We start from the raw sequence: 22150 nt of genomic DNA on the forward strand, positions 1-22150 counted from the left end.
TCATTCAGCATGTGATGTCAGGAGAGCAAACTCATGGTGAAAGCATGTGAATATGTCATCATTTCCTGTCAGAGCAACAATGAATATGATGTGAAGTGCATTTCTATCTCTTTCAGGCATGTTCTTTGCAAACTATAGTGCACAATTCCTTAACATAAGGTAACAGGAATAATTGCCATTTTAATTTGTGGATGACAAAAATGATAATGAAAACTCCACGTTTATGTTTATGCCTTATAATTAAACTAGTTTTGTGACTGTGCCTTAATGAGTGCTGTATGTGAATGTTCCCTGTTCTGATTGGCTGTTCTGTGGTGTGAAACGTTCTTTATGTGGATGTGGCTAGAATGCTGTAGTCTGAATAAGTCAATCTATGCAAATGTTTAGGTTTTGTGACATCACACACACAATAAATTCTGAACAGGGAGAGTTTGCAGAAAGTTTGCATATATGAACTGTAGAGTGGAGAGTGAATGGTACTTTTGAATGAGAGTTTTTGAGAGTGAATGGAAAAGTTTGAAAATGTTTATATACTACATCAAACTCAAAGCGTGGAAATTAGGTTTTAGTTCACATGGTCCTGGTAATGTAGACCCAATGAATAATGGCTCGTAATGATGGACACAATTAGAGAAATGAACAGCAAGGACATTCCCATCTTCGCCCTGTTTGAAATCCACAGCTTGAGAGTTCAAATTCGCAGTATATATACCTTTGTTTGCAAGATCAAGGTCCTTTTTATGGAACAAAGAAGGGTGTCCATGGAGGGTGCCTGTGTGAAACTGTATGCGAAACACAAGCTCTCTGATCCCCCTCTCAACATTCTTATTATAGCATAGGATCTGCAAAAGAGAAGAAAACACTTGTGAGTCAAACTGAATGTAGGAATAAGCAAAACATGCACAGCTGAGTGGAAACGCAGTGTGCAACCTCACCATAATGTCACCTTTGAGAAGCTGTGGTGGTTCCAGTGCGAAATAAACTCTGTCTGTCTGATCCACGGCAAGCTTACTGAGAGACATATACACACACTTAATGACAGTGCCACATCACCACACGTTATCGTTCTTTGCCACATGTGATGCATATACTGTATAGGTGCCTTACTGTACTCCTGTGGTGCACACTGTCTGCATGCCTTGGTATACCCTCACAAAGAGCTGAGACCCTAAAGAAAGAACAACTGCTATGAGAACCAGAAAGAGAAAATGCAGTAGATTCAGAATAGTTCGGGTTGCGTGTGATGCAGTGCTGGCATGTCAAAATTGCCAGAGTGATGTCTTTCCTACAGCCCGTTAGCAAATATTAGCAAAAGCATTTGTTGATATTACTGGTTAATATTAACAATATCAATTGTGCATTTGATAACATAACTGAAGTAGGCCTGGCAATGTTTCATGATGTTTCACTGTCATTCTCCTCCTTCTCGGCATCAGTTATTTTATGCTGTTGTCTAGTAATTAGCATTGTTGTTCAAAAAAGACATCAGTTTAAGATTTTACTGTCACTTCCATGTAGCAACATGGCATAATCTACCCACACAGTTCCACGGCAACCACTCGTGGTGCCCCCAAGCATGCATGTGTCATTTAAAGAAAATGTGTACCAAAAAAGTGTTTTACTCTTGCGCTACACATACAGCCAAGATATGTTTAATGTACGATTTTTGCTTCTTTATTTTTGAGCTGGAGCCATGAGAATAATATAATATACACAATTTGTCCAAAAGCTTGAGGACTTCCTTTCTTATCAGTGAATTCAGCTGCATTAAGGTGCACCCACTGCTGGCACATGAGCTCAAATACACACAGCTTTGGACAATCTGGAGCAGCCTAAAGTCATCATGCCTAATGCCAAACATGGCTAGAGGAGTATAAAGTTCCCCAGCATCAGGCTGTTGTGCAGTGGAACTGAGTTCTCTGGATAGACAAAGCTCCAGGAGAACCTTTGGATGAGTTAAGGTGAGGTGTCTGACCCAGAAGTAATCATCCAACATCAGCACCTGACCTCATTAATTCTTTTGTGGCTGAATGTATTTAAATCCTCACAGCAATGATGCAACATCTACTGTAAAGTGTTTTCAGAAGAGTAGAGGCTGTTACTGCAGTGAAGGGGGAAAAACTCTTTTTAATGCTTGATTTTGGAAGAAACATTACATGGGGGCAGTCGTGGGCTGGAGGTTAGGGAATGTGACCGGAAGGTTGCCGGTTCGATCCCCAGTGCCGCTGAGGTGTCCTTGAGCAAGACACCTAACACCCAATTGCTCCCCGGGCACCGTGGATAGGGCTGCCCACCGCTCCGGGCAAGTGTGCTCACTGTCCCCTAGTGTGTGTGTATTCACTAGTGTGTATGTGGTGTTTCACTTCACGGATGGGTTAAATGCGGAGGTGGAACTTCCCCGTTTGTGGGATTAAAAAAGTATCACTTAACTTAATAAGCGAGTGTCCACAAACTTTACGTAAACGTAAGCAAACAGGGATTAAGCCTAGCCTTGGACTACATTTTGCTACAATTATGCATTAGTAAAATATAGATCATCACAATGATGTTATCCATGATAATATACACACACCAGCCACTTTATTAGGTACACCTTGCTAGTAAAAGTTTGGACCCCCTTTTAAACTGCTTTAATTCTTTATGGCATACTTTCAACAAGGTGTAGGAAATGTTCCTAAGAGATTTTGTTTGTTTATTTGAGTTACTGTTGCCTTTCTATCATCTCGAACCAGTCTGTCCATTCTCCTCTGACCGCTCACATCAACAAGGCATTTTCATCCACACAACTACAGCTCACTGGATATTTTCTCTTTTTCTGACCATTCTCTGTAAACCCTAGAGATGGTTGGGCATGAAAATCCCAGCAGATCAGCAGTTTCTGAAATACTCAGACCAGCCTGTCTGGCACCAACAACCATGCCACGTTCAAAGTCACTTAAATCACCTTTCTTCCCAATTCTGATGCTCGGTTTGCACTTCAGCAAGTTGTCTTGACCACCTCTACATGCCTAAATGCACTGAGTTGCAGCCATGTGGTTGGCTGATTAGCTATTTGTGTTAACAAGCAATTGAACAATAATTGAACAATATTGTACCTAATAAAGTGGCCAGTGAGTGTACAACTTGTTCTGTTGCTTTTATTGATCAGTTTTGCAAAGTAAAGAAAAGTGTTTAGCACTGAAGCCCTAAACATTGTTCTAAATATTGTTTCTGCTGTTTTGATCATTTGTTCTGCCAAAAAAACATCCATTGTTGTTAATTGTTGACCGGTGGTCAAAAACAGTACAGATATGGTGAAAAAAATGTTATAATCAGATATAACAACACAGATAGAGTGCTTTTTAACCAAGCAGATGGATGTAACTCTTGAATTAAAATTTACAATCATCCTAACTGTTTGAGCATCCTAGATCACAAACATAAACAAACTGGCCTTGCTGTGGTGTATGTGTGTTCAGTTGTTACCTGTGGGGTGAAGCTTTGGGATGTGGTGTAGAGTGATGCAGTGGAAGAGGAGAGGAGAGGAGTTTATCTTTAACTGACGGCTCAGGAGACTGCCAAACATCTGCACATACCTGAACCACACACAACATCGTCAATCTCCCCAGCCAACAGCACAGCGGATCAAACTCTCTCAACATAAACAGACTCAGACTTTGAAATCCCTGCTTGAAATATTTGGCATGTCTTAAGAAAAACAAAAGACTTGTTTCAGCTTTAGATATATGATATGCAAAAAAAAAAAAATCCTTTTCTGGATAAAAATAATGGAAGAGAGTGAGAGAGGTGGGGGGTGAAGAGAAGGAAAGGGAGAGAGAGGGAGAGAGAGAGAGAGAGAGGAGGGAATTAACAGATCACAGAGAAAAAGGAAGTAGGAACTGGACCATGCTGAGTTCATAGCATAAGCAGTTCATTTGCTGACCCCATGTTCTGACCTCAGATCACATTTCAGAGACTCAACATTCCCGCTTGTAACCCTCAGCTCTCATGACTGACCTGCTGTCAGGAGGCCAATTGACCAAGTGACAGATCTTTATGTATGTACAGTGTTACACAATCTTAGAATATTTCTAAGATTGCAGATGATGAAGTGATAAGAAGTTGAGAGAGAAAAAAAGTATGCCTTTTCTGGGACGGAGTCATCAGTGAAGCCATCTTATCATTGTAGAACCTCCTCATGGTGTAGCAGTCTAAAGCCTGTTCTTCACTGAGAGAGAGAGAGAAACAGACAGAGAGAGAGAGAGTGAGACAGAGAGACAGAGAGAGAGAGAGAGAGAGAGAGAGAGAGATTTTATCTGATCCTTGCTCGATAACTCACTGGATAGACTCACTGTTCACAGTAAAAACATACGTAGAGATATTAATGTAAAATCTCATAGGCCCATTTAGGAATGTATAATCATATTTACAGCCTGCCATATACACTTTAGGTCAAACATTTTAAAGGAACACTGATATTGCATGAATAAACAGGGGCACTTTTTTTCAAGAGATAATGGAAAGTAGTGGTATAGTTATAGAGGGGCCTGGAAACCAGATTTCTGACTGCTCGAAACAAAATAACAGTCTTTTGATGGCAGTGAAAATGTCATAAAATGGAACTCATATTTTGCTCTTATAATAAAGGATGATATAACAACAGCCTCTAATTTCACTTTAAACAACTAAAAGTGATCACCAAGCTCTCCTTTGATGATCACTGATCAATTTTCAGTGGCTGCCATCACCATGGCACTGTTTAGGTAGCTGCATGCTTCCGCTGCTTGTGTGCCGTCACTGTTTTACATCAACTCTGCAATAAGGCACAAAATGACACCTTTTTCTACACCGACATCAAAACAGCATCTGCTCAACTGTTTCTGCAAACTGCAGGAACTGAACCGAAGAAGCAGGGTTGACCACTGTCAAGAAAACAAAGTTGAATATTATGAAAAAACAACAAGAAAATCATTGTATTCAACTGTTCACCCTAGGCACCCACTCCCACTGCTGTAATGGTTAATTAGGTGATACTTGTTGCGGTATGATATTGCAGTTTATCAGCTCCACTTACTATATAGGTGCACTTTGTAGTTCAGGTGGTCAGGACTCCCATGGACCCTCACAGAGCAGGTATTTTTTGGGTGGTGGATCATTCTCAGCACTGCAGTAACACTGATGGTGTGTTAGTGTGTGTTGTGCTGGCCTGAGTGGATCAGACACAGCAGTGCTGCTGGAGATTTTCAACGCTGTGTGCACTCACTTAGACACTCCTACCTTGTCAGTTCACCTTGTAGATGTGAACTGCTGTGTCTGATCCACACAGACTAGCACAACACACACTAACACACCACCACATCAGTGTTACTGCAGTGCTGAGAATGATCCACCCCCGAAATAGTATCTGCTCTGTGAGGGTCCATGGGGGTCCTGATCATTGAAAAACAGGGTAAAAGCGGGCTAACAAAGTATGTAGAGAAACATGGAATAGGTTGGAAAAAACGTCTTAAACTAGACTAAAGTAAACATTTGTTTTGTATTTATTGGTTGCAAATTGACCAAACTTTAAAATATTAACATATATAAAAAACCTGCTTGCTTCCACACCTTTGACCTGTAATTTCTCAGGAAGCTACTGTCTGACACAGTGAAGGGATTTGGAAATCTCATGGCATCAAACCCCTCCCACGAGCAAAAAACAACTTCAGCTCAAAGTTCATCCAAGTAGCTTGCCAGCCTTGAGTTATGTGTACCTACCAATCATATCTGTTTCATCTTTTTTTTTTTAAATCACCAATTGTTCAGCACTGTTCACTGTTTCCAATACACATATATCACACTCACACGCATCAGAGATCTGGACATGCGGGCCCAAATCTCTAAACAGTGCCAGTAACAGAAGTGATTCACTGTGTTCGTTTGATAGAAAGAAATATGTTCATAATGCTCACTCCTGGAAATGCACGGCAAATATCCTGCAGACTCTAAAATCTGGTTAGTAACTAAAAACAATTTCACATAAGCACATTTCTGAAGTTGAAATAGTTTTACCTGGTGGATACGCTGGGAAGGTTGATATAGGATGAAATAATGACTCCCACTCGGTCTTTACTACCCTATTAGAAAGAAAGACGGAAAGAGAGAAAGAGTATAAAACACCACCTGCGCCTCTTACACATCAACAGTTTGGGACAGAGGGTATTATTGGAGTACAATTGCCATCCATATGATCATATTCATCAGGTTCATGATCATGTGGAAAGCCAGCAATTATACTTCAACAATCTGCAATTACATTCTGAGACAATCATTACAATTAATTGCTTATGAGACATTTGAAGATACTTGCTTTTTTAAAATGTCTGATTAATTTAATCAGCTACTCATTAAAGGGGGATCTAACATTTGTGCATGACTAAACGGTTAAGATGTAGTTGTTGTTAGAGTAGTGTAGCGGGGTATAGTGTTGTACTGCTTGGTATAGTGCAGAGGATAAGACCTCTGCTCTCTATGCCCAAGACAGGGGTTCTATCCCCTGCCTGGGCAAGCACCTTACACAACATTAACAAGATTCCTTGGGCAAGACTCCTAACACTACCTTCACCTACCTCTGGAAAAAGATTACAATTTAAAGATGCTCTGGATACAAGTGTCTACCAAATGCCACAAATGTAAATATATGCAAAGCCAGAGTGGTTTGATGTGAAATGTTCCATTCTAGAGAAACGTACAGAGTCAGTATTGTGCTGGTGGTAGGAACCAGACATCTGAAGTGTTTAAAAGCTACCTCACAGAAAGCTATTACAAGAAATGGTTATATGCATCCTGATGTTCAAAGGAAAAAAATAATCAGAGATGAGGAGATGTGGTGGGAGGGAGAGATCAAGATGTACTGAAATATGAGCAGAGAGATTACCCTGCAGTGCAGCAACAGCACATGCTCAGTGTGTGTGTTGAGCCAGTTCTCAATGCTTTTACATATGGAACACAGCAGATGAAGCGATGGAGCATGCTGCTCAGGCCAGCCAACATCCAGTACCTGAGAGGGAACATATGAACCAAAGATGCACCTTAAACCTAACAGGAGTTTCACAGAGTCATGTGTATCAACTGGGTTTAAGTTGAATTACACAACATGGCACAGAGTGAAGTGAATTTACCCTGGTGTTCATCCTCCTGAGCTCTTCCCTGGGCTCTGAGAGGTTAACAACCTGCAAAAGAGGAGGAACATCACTTGTTCTATAACACAGACTCTTTTGCAGTGTAACTCAAACCATGGAATGCGGAGTGAAGGGCGTATATACACATATACTTTTTAACACCACTGTGCACCACTTTGACAGTGGCTTATAAATCTCTTGTGCTGCATCCTTGGGCAAGACTCCTAACACTATGTTTGCCTAGCTCTTTAACATGATTACATGTCATGACTGCATGTCTGAATAATGCCATAAATTTGCATTTTAGGCCTTAAATTCTTTTTTTTTTTTTTACAATTAATGCAGTTGCACTAGGAGGAATTATAAGCAATGCATATAGAAAACACATGAATCATTATGCCACAATAAACACCTGGGGAGCACTGAAAAAAACTGCAAAAAACATATACCTTATGTGTTACTTAAGTGTTATTTAAGTGTAATCACTTTAAATCTAGTATATTTAAATAAGATTTCTCAGTCATGTTTCTGGATAAAATAACTTAAAACAAACAGAACGAACCTTTTAACACTAACTAAAAGATGCAGCGACAGAGCTTTTGAGTAAACGTTTCTTGTTCTCACCAAATAGTTGTCCGCATGTTTGGACTGCAACATCTGCATGATATTCTGTAGGTTGTGCAGGTAAGTTTGCTCTGGGCATGCCTGGTGGAAGGAGACAGCAATGATCTGCTCTGTGATGTAGTCCAGGTCAAATCCAGATGCATCTGCCATGACTGCACTGCTCAGTCACATCCGTGGGTCGCTAAAGCACAATAAACAAAAACAGGAATATTAAGCTACAACGTATAGTCAAGGTTGGGTTAACTGGTGAAAGAGCCACATAAATACAGTATTATATACGGTTATAAAAACACCATACTGCACAGGTCATATGTTAACTTTTCAAAATGTACCACTCTCTCTGCAGTCCATCCATATATCTATATCTATAAAATATCTCACAAAATTGAGTACACCCCTTACATTTCTGCAAATATTTTATTAGATCTTTTCATGGGACAACACTATAGAAATGAAACTTGCATATAACTTAAAGTAGTTAGTGTGCAGCTTGTATAGCCGTACAGATTTACTGTCTTCTGAAAATAACTCAACACACAGCCATTAATGTCTAAATAGCGGGAAACATAAGTGAGTACACCTCACTGTGAACATGTCCAAACTGTGCTCAAAGTGTCAATATTTTGTGTGACCACCATTATTATCTAGCACTGCCTTAACCCTCTTGGGCATGGAATTCACCAGAGCTGCACAGGTTGCTACTGGAATCCTTTTCCACTGTGCGCTCCTCCTCCTTCCTCTTGAGGATGGCCCATAGGTGCTCAATTGGGTTTAGGTCTGGAGACATACTTGGCCAGTCCATCACCTTTACCTTCAGCAAGGCAGTTGTCATCTTGGAGGTGTGTTTGGGGTCATTATCGAGTTGGAAAACTGCCATGTGGTGCATTTTCTGAAGGGAGGGGCTCATGCTCTGCTTCAGAATGTCACAGTACATGTTGGAATTCACATTTCCCTCAATGAACTGCAGCTCCTCAGTGCCGGCAGTACTCATGCAGCTCCAGACCATGATGCTACCACCACCATGCTTGACTATAGGCAAGAGACAGTTGTCTAGGTACTCCTCAACAGCGCTCCGCCACACATGCTGGACACAAGCCAAACAAGTTTATCTTGGCCTTGTCAGTCCACAGGACATGGTTCCAGTAATCAGCTTTCTTATGTGTCAGCTTCAGAAGAAGCTCTCTTCTGGGACGACAGCCATGCAAACCGAGTTGATGCATTGTACGCTGTATGGTCTGACCACTGACAGGCTGACCTTCCTCTTCTTCAACCTCTGCAGCAATGCTGGCAGCACACATGCATCTATTTTTTGAAGCCAACCTCTGGATATGACTCTGAACAAGTGGGCTCAACTTCTTTGCTCTACCCTGGCGAGGCCTGTTCCGAGTGGAACCTCTCTTGGAAAACCACTGTATGACCTTGGCCACCATGCTGTAGCTCAGTTTCAGAGTGTTAGCAATCTTCGTATAGCCTAGGTCATCTATGTGGAGAACAACAATTCTATTTCTCACATCCTCAGAGAGTTCCTTGCCATGAGGTGCCATGTTGAATACCCAGTAGCCAGTATGATCGAACTGTACCCAAAACATCAAATTTAACAGCCCTGCTCCCCATTCACACCTGGAACCTTGTAACTCTAATGAGTCATATGACACCAGGGTGGGACAGCAACAAAACTGGGCACAATGACATCTATATATACACACACACTATAGTGTATATATGTATATATACACTTACTATAGGTTACACATGAAGTAGTCAGTGTACTGCTTCTATAGCCATATAGATTTACTTTAGATTACTTAGTATAAATTACTTTCTATAATACATACAGAGATTTTATAGGGTGATATGTTTCACAGAAGTGATTAAGTTAAACCATTTGAAACAGTCAACAGGCAAACTACGAAAACACTAAAAGCTTTTTCTCTTAAATGTTATAAACATTTTACGCACAAATGTAGAACAGAATGGTCTTTCCTAAAAGCATTATACTCTTTGTTTTAAAAGTACTATGTTGTCCAGATCAGAGACCATCCTTAATTTATTAATGTTCCATTCAGATTAACCATCAAGCACACATTTAGCAACAATACATGGATCATAAAATTACAGAAGCTAAAAATAAATTGTTTCTGTATTAAGAGTTGACTGTATATTATTACTTCCATTCTTCTTGGGAAATTTGCTTTCAGTTTTTCCACACCAAAAGTTCAGTCTTAGAAGTTGGTTATATTTTCTGCTTCTCATGATCCGAGTTATCCCAAACACATTCAGTGATGTTGAGGTCTGGGCTCTGGGGTGATCAGCTCATTGTTCTGAGAACACCAGCAGTTTCTTTGATTGTTTTGCATTTTTTGTGTCTTTTTTTGTTTTTTTTTTTGTTTTTTTCAGCAAGTGCTTCTTGACAGTTACACACCTTTTCAGACTCCTAGTATTGAGTCTTTTCACAGTGGAAGGACGGATCTGATTTTCAGATCTGAATTTTCTTTCTCAGAGATGAAAGCTTAAAGTACAGTTTATTTGATGGGGACAATTTTGGTGGTCTACCAGCCCATCCTCTACATACAGTATTTCAGTAAATATTTACAACTTCAGCTTTGGAAAGTCCTGTTTTTCACTTTCTTTCATTTTCCCCTTCCTTATTCAAGTGGATTATTTTATTCAGTTACTTTGTTCAAGTGGATTATGATCTAATCTCCCCAGAAATCTTTACTAAAATTAATAATTTGTACTTAATTTCCATTTTGATAAGAAATCAAACAAATTATTGTTTTTAACTTTGGTAAAAACAATGCTATCTTTTAAAATATCAGCTTAACTTTCCACTAAAAGTTGAAAGAAACTGTACAGTGAGGTGAAACAAACACACATGCGCACACACACACAGAGCAGTGAAATTGACATTACTCCAATAAACTATTGACCTGAGCAGAGTGGACACACCTTATGACTACACAGGAAAGAGAGAGGAGGACTTAAAAGAGACCATTTCACTTGTTTCATTTTCCTCCGTCCTTCCCCACAAGCGTTTACAGCTCATTAATGAAATAATAGCTTCCACTGAAGAAGCACATCAGTGAGTCACCAAAAGTGCAGCTGTTTCCCAAATTTGATCACTAATTTTGAAACTAAGCTCCTGCTGATTTATGAAGATCAGCAACTTTTTGCCTAATTTCATTCTTGGATCTTCCCTGTTTTCACGGGTGACTAAGTGGTCACCGCCCACTTACACCCAAGTGAAACAGGAAGTTATAGATCATCACTGAATGCCTAAAGTTTCAGCGGTGCTTAAAGAGGGAAAACATCAAAGGAAACACATATCTAGGAGTGCTAATAATTGTGACTTGCCTTTTAAGTGATTTATAAAAGTAATTTTATTAGTGATGCACAATTATATCAGAAACATATCAGTATCAGCAGGTAACTGCTTACAAAAATGATCTGCGATGGACAGACGTTCACGTTAGACTCACCAATTATGAGATTTTATGGCTGATTCCAATTTTTTCCCCCCAACCAAATTGGCCTAAGAACTATTATGTGTGAGCTAAATTAACATGAGACACACTAAAACATTTACAGTAGTTTTTGTCAGCCAAAGTCAAATAAAAAACATGATTTACCCCAAACTGCCATTTAAATTTGTAAAACTGAAAATTTGTTGAATATATAAACAGCATGTGGCAATTTTTCTGGTACTGGTGTAGAACCCGCGTTCAAACCTAGTCCAAGTGCACTTAACATGACATTACATCATAAAAATGCATGTATGCCAATGCCAATCATGCATTACTAGTTCAGATTTTACCAATATTTCAGATCAATATGATGTATGATGTATTTATTGTACTCTGCTTAGGTAACACTGGGTTACTATGCTGAAATGTCTGCATTTTACCCACTGTAAAGCATTTGTAACCACATAGAAATAAGCGTTCCATTTCTCTGGGGTGCCAGATATATAGATAAAAAAATTGAAAGCCTTTTCCAATAACTGCAGTGGAAGATCAAGCTGATAAACAGCATGTTTTCCATATTGATTTCTCTTATCTTTACCAAGCGTTCCAGTTATTTGGAAATGCATAAATTTGCATCATGACTGATTTTGATGAACCATAACTTTCTACAGAACTGGCAATCACAGGGGTGATAGTGGGAAAAATTCCTGAGCCTGAACTTTTTTTCTCTGCTCGGGAGGTGAGCAGGGTGGGGGTGCTATGTATGCGACACACTTAAGACATAACTTGTTGGCCCCTGGGCGCAGATATATGTCTATGTATAACCCTGATCTTCATTACTGTCAAAGAATTTTTGCTTTTGAATTAGTCCCTTCAGTGATAGATTGTGTTGAATTTTGTTGAAATACATGAACAACATTCAGACATGAGATAAACAAACCCAATATAAGCCTATATTTCAGAAGCTTGTGCAGATTACCAGAACTCTTGGGACTAGCAGGCCTGTTCAGGAATCCATACCTGTTTTTAACTAGTCACATACCTTATTGCTTCTATAGCATAGGAGACTACAGATACTACAGCCATACCAAGAACGGTCAGCAGGTGGCAATAACAATACTCCAATACTCCAAAGTAAACTAGGAATTGATTAGTAGCCTAACGATTGACTAAATTACATGAACAAGGACACATTCATTTCTTTTAAAAATATAATAGCAAACTATGCAGCATTTATTTTAAATATTTTGAAACAGTTACAGTGCAACAAACTCATAAATAATACCACAGCCGTAAAATTACTATTCAGTTCCGTTTTCCCCTTAATATAGGCTTAATGTAGTTGTGTTCCATGGCTGAGTTTATACGTTTCGCGTTGACAGTGGGAAAAAATTCGCACGTGTATTTCCCGGGATTTCCTACTGAATCTATCAATTTGTTTGGTCAAAGCAAGTCCCGCCCCGCCCTGTTTCTGACTGGCTTAATGGCTAGTAGGCTCGGCCTTGGTGTTGGTTACAGTGAAACCTGCGACTGTCAGATCAAGAGAAGCGTCAGATCCTATGGTCAGATCACTAGGCCAGGGGTCGGCAACCCGCGGCTGCGGAGCCGCATGCGGCTCTTTGATCCCTCTGATGCGGCTCAGCTTTTGAAGATAATTCATTTAATTAACGTATATTATTTTTGAGACTTAAAAAAATATTCGGGCGGAATATCATAAACGTCCGGTATTTAGTTTCGGTTCGCTTGACTGACATGTCGGCGTCCCCCCACCTCCCCGTTCGCTAGAGTGAGATGACGTCGTCGTTTTTTTTTTTTGCCAACATTGTCTTTATTGATTTTAACAAAATGTTATGTTTACCACAACATTATGAACATATCTAAACACCCCCCACAAAAAAAAAATAATAATAAAAAAATAAAGTAAGAGTAAATAAATAAATGTAAAAAATATTAAAACGTAATTCACCTACATATGCATGTACATACATATACATACACATACCGCACGCATGCCCATACACATACATGCACATATACATACATACACATATATATGAAATTTAAAATAATTGTAGATAAGTTGAGGGTATTGTAAGAGTATTAAAGTTATCAAATCATTGTTTACTTGTATTACTTCTGAGCATTGGATGGGAAAAAACAAATGGTGTTATATATTTTAAGTTGCAGAGGGTTACTTATATTTTATGTTCTTACAACATTTGAGTTAAATCAGTATTCTCTAGATATTTGACGAATGGACCCCAAATACTATAAAAGGACGAGTATTTACCTTTGATAGCATAAGAAATTTTTTCTAAGGGCAGAGTTGTAGATAATTCACCTAACCATTTATCCATACCTGGCACACTTGTTCTTTTCCATGATACAGCAATAACTCTTTTAGCTAATAATATACCAATTTCTAGAAACTGTTGATGTCTTTTCCTGATTTTGTAATTCATTGGATATATACCCAATAGGAAGAGCTTTGGGTCCCATGGTATCTGTATACGCAGGATGTCCTGGATACAGTCCCTCACTGCTTCCCAGTATCGTCGTATATAGACACACTGCCACAGACAGTGAAAGAGTGTCCCTTTTTCTTTACCACACTTGATGCACACATCAGGTATAGCACTATTGAATGTATTGAGCCTTTCTGGAGTTATATATGTACGTAGCAGCCAATTATATTGTATTAATTTAAGACACGAGTTTATTGTTTGCGAGTGAGCTCTATTGCATGCCTTCTCCCAATCCTCAACGGAGATGTCCTCCTGTAGGTCCCTTCTCCATGCCTCCAATCTCTCTATCGATGATTCTAAGGATTCACCCATTAAAAAGTTATATATGTTGTAAATGATACCTCTCTCCAAACAATTCTTAACCATTAATTTTTCTATTTTGGACAAAACAGGAATAGAAAGTGACTGATTTTGTTGTGTTTTAATAAAGTTTCTCACTTGTAAATATTTGAAAAAATGGTTACGTGATATATTATATTTATCGGCTATTTCTTCAAATGACATAAGCAATTCACTGTCGATATTATATAAATCTGCTATTGCTTCTATTCCTTTTTTAGCCCAGATTTTAAACCCCCCATCATACCTCCCTGATGGAAATGATTCATTGCCCCATATCGGACTAAACAAAGAGAGAGAGTCACTTTCTCCCAAATATTTTTTTACTTGATGCCATACAACAATCATATTTCTAACTATGGGATTCTTAGTGCTTTTTTTTAAGATTTTTGCCAGAAGCCGAGTAAAGGTAAATGGGAAGGCGTAGGCCCAAATGATGGCCTTCCATCTCTCTCCACAAGGGAGCATCTTTTTCTGTAAAGTAGAACATCAATCCCCTTAGCTGTGCTGCCCAATAGTACCAGAGGATATTGGGACACCTAAGCCCCCCTCTATCATAGGGTAAGTACATCAATGACATGCGCAACCTGGAACGTCTGCTGTTCCATAGAAAACACGTAAAAAGGGTCTTTAAATACGAAAAGAAGTTATTTGGTGGTGGTAATGGCAAATTTTGAAACAAATACAACAGTTTAGGCAGTATATTCATTTTAATAACATTAATCTTCCCTATTAGTGACATTGGTATTGATATCCATCTGTCTAGTGAATTTGAAATTTCCTGTAACAAAGGTTTGTAGTTAGTTTCTACAATATTCTCAAGATTTGGTACAATTTTAATGCCTAAATATGTGAAACAGTCCACATTATTGAATTGGAGGGTCACCTCAGGTGGATTTTTTCTTTCTGCATGATTTAATAGCATTATAGAAGTTTTAGATTTATTTATTTTATAACCCGAGATCTTCCCGATTGTGTTAATCAAATCCAACAAGGCAGGGATAGACTTCCCCAAATCCCTAAGAAAAAGAATGACATCATCTGCATATAATGCTAGGCGGTGTTCCTGATCTCCTATATTTATTCCAGAAATGTTGATATGATTCCTTACTGCAATTGCAAATGGTTCTATTGCCATGATAAACAATAGTGGAGACAGAGGATCCCCCTGTCTACACCCCCGCTTCACCTGAATAGCTTCTGAATTCCATTAGTCAGTATTTCTGCATATGGTTCTGTATAGAGCAAATTTATCCATTTGCAAAAATTTTCACCCAGCCCAAAACGTTCAAGAATTTCAAATAAGTAGGGCCACTCCACGCGGTCAAAGGCTTTTTCAGCGTCCAGTGAAAGCAAAGCTGTATTTGGTGCATCCTTTTGGTAATAAAGTATGTTTAACACTCTTCTGACATTGTGGAAGCCCTGTCTGCCCCGAACAAACCTGTTCTGATCCTTTCCTATTATCACTGGTATTGTTTCCTCAATCCTTCTAGCTAAAATCTTGCATAACACCTTTGCATCTGCATTCAGAAGGCTAATTGGCCTCAAATTCTCACATTTATTATTTAGTTTACCAGGTCAAAAAAAAATTAGACAGACAATTCTGATCACACAGTTAAACTCCACAAACCTGGTGGCTTATAATTCCAGTCTAGACCCTGAGAATATTAGAGTCACTCCAGATAGGCTGGAATCGTTTACATTACTCCAAGAAAATGAACTAATCAAAATAGTCTCTTCTGCAAAACCATCGACCTGTATTCTGGACCCGATCCCTACAGGTCTACTCAAGGAAATCTTACCAGAAATAACTAAGCCTATTCTGTCAATAATAAACTCCTCTCTTAGCCTCGGATATATCCCAAAAACTTTTAAACTTGCAGTAATTAGACCGCTGATTAAGAAAACTAACCTCGATCCCTGTGAACTATCAAATTATAGACCCATCTCAAATCTCCCCTTCATATCTAAGATCCTGGAAAAAGTGGTAGCAAAACAATTAAGCCCTTATTTGCATAGGAATAATCTACACGAAAAATGTCAGTCTGGTTTTAGGCCACATCATAGTACAGAAACAGCATTAGTAAAAATTATAAATGATCTTCTATTATTCACGGACCAAGGAAATGTGTCGTTGTTAGTCCTCCTTGACCTTAGTGCAGCATTCGACACAATAGACCACGCTATCCTACTAGATAGACTAGAAAACCTTGTAGGGGTAACAGGAACAGCTCTTTCCTGGTTCAGGTCCTACCTCACCGATCGATATCAGTTTGTTAATGTAAAGGGTGAATCATCTGTTCGTGCAAAAGTAATTTATGGTGTTCCACAAGGCTCTGTTTTAGGACCTATATTATTTACAATATATATGCTACCACTAGGCACCATTATCAGTAAACACGGCATAAATTTCCACTGTTATGCAGATGACACCCAGTTATATATATCAAGTAAACCGGATGATAAAATTAAACTTGGCAAGATTGAGGACTGTATAAAAGACATAAAAGATTGGATGTCAAATAATTTTCTGTTACTTAACTCAGATAAAACAGAGGTCCTGCTTCTTGGTCCAAAATTAGCCAGACACAGACTGTCTAACTCAACACTAAAACTTAACAATCTCTCAGTTTCATCAAGCCTATCTGTTAAAAATTTTGGTGTCATGATAGACGCTGATCTCTCCTTCGACACACATATATCTAATATCACTAGAACAGCCTTCCTGCATCTCCGCAATATCGCTAAATTAAGAAATTCATTATCTCTACAGGATGCAGAAAAGCTAGTTCATGCATTTATCACTTCAAGGCTAGATTATTGTAATGCTCTGCTGTCTGGATGTCACAGCAAAAGCCTTAACAAGCTTCAGCTAGTCCAGAATGCTGCAGCCAGAGTCCTCACAAGAACTAGGAAGTTTGACCATATTAGTCCAGTTTTATCAGCCCTGCACTGGCTACCAGTTAAATTTCGCATTGATTATAAAATTCTATTACTGACTTATAAAGCTCTAAACGGGCTCGCCCCTCAGTACCTGAGTGAGCTCCTCTCCCACTATGAACCATCACGCCTACTTAGATCACAAGGTGCTGGCTTACTACTGGTACCTAGAATAAATAAAGCTACATCAGGGGGGAGAGCTTTCTCATACAAAGCCCCCCAGCTCTGGAATAATCTTCCTGCCAATGTTCGGGAATCAGACACAGCCACATTTTTAAGTCTAGGCTAAAAACTTATTTGTACAGTCAAGCATTTGGTGACTAGTCTTCCCTGTCAGGTCTAGACCTGCTGGAGTCCACACTGCTCTGTTTTACTGTAATCTGTGGTCAGCCACTCTTTACAGTATTAACTCTGTTTTTTCTTCTCCTTTCTCTGCCGAGCTGATCAGCTGCCCATCCTGTGCGCCTGGATGCTGTTGCCTCTACTGCCTTGATTGGTGCCGCTGCTCACCAGCCTTCTGGACCGGTTTGACCACCACTGAGCTTCTTGCTGTACAGCGCTGTGCAGTCCTCACCCTCAGATCTTTCTTTTCCCACTTTACTATAATACTTCATACTAATAATGTTTGCTGTCCGGTGTCGACCGTAGGAGGATGGGTTCCCCTTCTGAGTCTTGGTTCCTCTCAAGGTTTCTTCCTCTTTTAGAGAGTTTTTCCTTGCCACCGTCGCCGCTGGCTTGCTCATGGGGGCTCGGACCCGGATTTTCTTTCTTCTTTTCTCTTCTCTCTGTAATACTGATTGTTCTGTAAAGCTGCTTTGTGACAACACCTGTTGTAAAAAGCGCTATATAAATAAATTTTGCTTGCTTGCTTGCTTGTTTTGGCAACAAGGTAATCAAAGCTCCTCTTAGAAAGGGTGGAAGAATTCCCTCAATAAATGATTCCTTAAACATTTCTAAAAGAGGAGTCTGCAATCTTTTCTTAAACTTTTTATAGATTTCAATAGGTAGACCATCTGGTCCTGGTGTTTTTCCTACACTTATACTATCAATTGCTGAGGATATTTCCTCCAAGGTTATAACTTGCTCTAAATTTTAAGTACTTCTGGTATTGAGGGTAAATGCATTTTATCTAGAAATTCTCTTAGTTTTGGATTGTCATGAGGAGTTTCTGACCTATAGAGTTCTTCATAAAATATCCTGAATGTTTCATTTATTTCCACTGGGTCTACAATTTCCTCTCCTTGATTAGTTTGTAAAGAAGTAATACTCCTTCCATTCTGTAACTGTTTAATACGCCAAGCAAGTACCTTTCCTGCTTTTTCCCCCTGATCATAAAAAGTTTGTTTGAGTCGTAATAGGCTTGTCATTGCTTTGGTTGCCGATAATTCATTATACTGTGCTCTAAACAGTAGTAAATTTTGATGCATTTCAGGGGAACCTGATTGGTAATAATACTGTTCTAACTGTTTTATTTTTGCTTCCAGTGTTTTCGCCCTCTGATATGTCTGGTTAGCTTTCGTACTTGTGATACTAATTATCTGACCCCTAATAAATGCTTTAAAGGCTTCCCATCTTATACTAGCAGAAGTTTCTGTTGTGTTTGTTTCAAAATATAATTTTATTTGCTCATCCAGGTAGGAGACAAAGCCAGGTTCTTCCAGCCATTTTCGTTTGAATTGCCATCTTGAGGTATGCCGCATCAATTTAATCTCTTGATATACAAAAAAATTGGGGGCGTGATCTGAAATTAAAATTGCTTCATAAGAGCATTCTTTAATTTTGTACTTTAAATTTGTTGACACTAGAAAGAAATCAATCCGTGAATAGGACTTGTGAGTGCTAGAGTAACAGGAAAATTTTACATCTTTGGGGTTGATTTCTCTCCAAATATCTATTAGATTTAATTCTTTCATAAAATGGTGTATTACCCCCCTACTTTGTGCTTGTGATTGGTCTACACCTGAGCTCTTGTCTCTCACTGGGTCTAAGGTACAGTTAAAGTCACCTGCTATTATATAACTTCCAGAGAACGTAGATAAGGTCAGAAACAGATTCTGAAAAAAAAATCGGATCATCTACATTTGGGGCATAAATATTTACCAAAACTAATTCCTCCCTAAGTAGAGTTCCATGGGCGATAATATATCGCCCCAAATTGTCTTTAATGAGCTTATTCACCTGCAGTGGGATAGATTACGTCGTCGTTTTAATATATTATGTGGCTCTCACTGAAATAAATTTCCAATTATTTTGCTTTTATGGCTGAGTCAAAAAGGTTGCCGACCCCTGCACTAGGCAAACCTTTTTTTTTCTCGCAGACACGTCGGTACGCCGGAATTCCGGCGTGGCGCCTGAAAACTATCAGGCCTGCAATCAAGGTCAGCCAATTGCACAGCTTCTTTCTTTTGGTACCTCTGAAAGGAGCATCCGCTCCTCCTGACTACAAAGGGAAGTCCTAAAGAGACTCCACATGTTTCACTTTCCTCCAGCCCTCTATCCTCATCAACACCTGCTTTACCAACACATTCAACCAGCACATTCAGTGGAAGACGACTTCCATAACAAAAATACATCAGTGCGCCATTAAAAGTGCCTCAAATAGACGTTATAGAGCAATAATATTCTACAGTTTGCTCCCTGACTTTAAAACACTACTGTATGTCAAGCACTCTTCTGCGTTGTGTTGTAATGCATTACTATTTAAGGCAAATTCCACTCATTTTTCAAACTGTATGATTATGGTTATGAACATAGATCTGAGACGAGAGATGTTTTGAGAAGGTTTCGGCCTATGTACATATTTTTAATCCATTCATGGTGGAGAGGTACAACCCCAATTCCAGTGAAGTTGGGACGTTGTGTAAAACATAAATTAAAAACAGAATACAATGATTTGCAAATCCTTTTCAACCGATATTCAATTGAAAACACTACAAAGACAATATATTTAATGTTCAAACAGATAAACTTTATTGTGTTTTGCAAATATTCACTCATTTTGAATTTGATGCCTGCAGCACGTTCCAAAGAAGTTGGGACAGGGACATGTTTACCACTGTGTTACATCACCTTTCCTTTTAACAACACTCAATAAGTGTTTGGGAACTGAGGACACTAATTGTTGAAGCTCTGTAGGTGGAATTCTTTCCCATTCTTGCTTGATGTACAACTTCAGTTGCTCAACAGTCCGGGGTCTCCGCTGTCGTATTTTGCGCTTCATAATGCGCCACACATTTTCAATGGGAGACAGGTCTGGACTTCAGGCAGGCCAGTCTAGTACCCACACTCTTTTACTACAAAGAAGCCACGCTGTTGTAACACGTGCAGAATGTTGCTTGGCATTGTCTTGCTGAAATAAGCAGGGACGTCCCTGAAAAAGACGTTGCTTGGATGGCAGCACATGTTGCTCCAAAACCTGTATGTACCTTTCAGCATTAATGGTGCCTTCACAGATGTGCAAGTTACCCATGCCATGGGCACTAACACACCCCCACACCATCAGAGATGCTGGCTTTTGAACTTTGCGCTGAAAACAATCCGGACAGTCCATTTCCTCTCTGGCCCAGAGGACACAACCGCTTACTTGCAGAGATTTCTCCAGATTCTCTAAATCTTTTGATGATATTATGGACTGTAGATGATGAAATCCCTAAATTCCTTGCAATTGCACGTTGAGAAACATTGTTCTTAAACTGTTGGACTATTTGCTCATGCAGTTGTTCACAAAGTGGTGAACCTCGCCACATCCTTGCTTGTGAACGACTGAGCCTTTCAGGGATGCTCCCTTTATAACCAATCATGACACTCACCTGTTTCCAATTAACCTGTTCACCTGCGGAATGCTCCAAAGAGGTGTTTTTTGAGCATTCCTCAACTTTCCCAGTCTTTTGTTGCCCCTGTCCCAACTTCTTTGGAATGTGTTGCAGGCATCAAATTCAAAATGAGTGAATATTTGCAAAAAATAATAAAGTTTATCTGTTTGAACATTAAATATCTTGTCTTTAGTGTATTCAAAAGAATGTAGGTTGAAAATGATTTGCAAATCATCTTATTCTGTTTTCATTTGTGTTTTACACAACCTCCCAACTTCATTGGAATTGGGGTTGTACATACAGGGTACGGTAAGGTAAAATAGTCCCCAAAGCAAATGTTATCACTATTTTACCATCATCAGAATTACCTCTAAAACTCTGGCAGTATTCACTAGTGGTTTTATATGGTAAAGAAAATGCCTATATTTGTGTGGAAGACATCCCAACCTCTGGTTCCTATCACCACCACTGTACAGAAATTCAAGTCAATGAGTTTCTCTAAAATGTAGCATTTCACACCAAACCTTTCTGAAAGACGGTTTACATCTCAACCATTGAATTATGCAGAATTTTTGAAAAATGTGTGGAAGTCCTCTTAAACACATCTTCTCAAAACTAATTGCACTCATAACAATCTTTCAAAAGTCCAGTAGTTTTACATATAGGCCAAGTTACAACAACGCAACTCAGAATATGACAATCAGAGCTTACCTGGACTATGAACTGTTATGGAGGTCTGTGGACTCACAGGAACATCCACCTAGTGCTCAGCTGTTTGCGGTGAAACAATATGAGATGATTAAAAGGAACAGTAAGAATGCGAAAGAAGAGGAAGACAAGAAGAGGAACACGCTGCGTACACTGCATGCTACAGCTCACATGCACTTTGCCCACCGTGCTGTATGCGTGCGTGTTCTTCTGTTGTCAGCACTTGCTCTTTGGTGAACATGACTAAAGCAAAGAGACCTAGAATAAGGACCACACCTCCGCCCTATCATGCATAAGTGTCTCTGAGTCATACAGTAATGTGAACACAATCTGTACGGCTCTACTGCTAAACACTTTTTCAGTAGCCAAACCAAGGTAAACACTCAATACAAAAACATCTGGCTGTTTTGCTACGTTCTCATAAAGTGTACCAGCTAATAGTACGTTTAAATACAAAAGGCAACTATATGGTGGAAAATGTCAACATCTTTTGCGTTCCACCACTTCAGTAAGATACAGCACTATGCAAAAATCAGAGTCCACACCCCACTGATTTCATTTCAAAATGACCTTTAAGTTATTTTTCAGCATCAGGTAAA

General features: G+C 39.2%; 1 protein-coding gene across 1 annotated transcript in view; it reads right to left on the reverse strand.

The window, feature by feature from the left end:
* Nucleotides 1-21748, reverse strand: part of si:ch211-191a24.3 (tensin-3) — a 74323-nt gene extending 52575 nt beyond the window's left edge. The window contains exons 1-10 of the mRNA XM_017689164.2: nucleotides 21555-21748; nucleotides 7764-7944; nucleotides 7140-7190; nucleotides 6896-7018; nucleotides 6031-6095; nucleotides 4124-4207; nucleotides 3466-3575; nucleotides 1108-1168; nucleotides 936-1011; nucleotides 713-842 (exon numbers count right to left, since the gene is read on the reverse strand). Coding sequence (XP_017544653.1) covers nucleotides 713-842; nucleotides 936-1011; nucleotides 1108-1168; nucleotides 3466-3575; nucleotides 4124-4207; nucleotides 6031-6095; nucleotides 6896-7018; nucleotides 7140-7190; nucleotides 7764-7913 — 850 coding nt within the window. The 5' untranslated portion in view covers nucleotides 7914-7944; nucleotides 21555-21748. The remainder of the gene's footprint in view (nucleotides 1-712; nucleotides 843-935; nucleotides 1012-1107; nucleotides 1169-3465; nucleotides 3576-4123; nucleotides 4208-6030; nucleotides 6096-6895; nucleotides 7019-7139; nucleotides 7191-7763; nucleotides 7945-21554) is intronic.
* Nucleotides 21749-22150: the final 402 nt, after the last annotated feature.

Source organism: Pygocentrus nattereri, chromosome 4 (genome assembly GCF_015220715.1).
Source record: "Pygocentrus nattereri isolate fPygNat1 chromosome 4, fPygNat1.pri, whole genome shotgun sequence".
Taxonomy (NCBI): domain Eukaryota; kingdom Metazoa; phylum Chordata; class Actinopteri; order Characiformes; family Serrasalmidae; genus Pygocentrus; species Pygocentrus nattereri.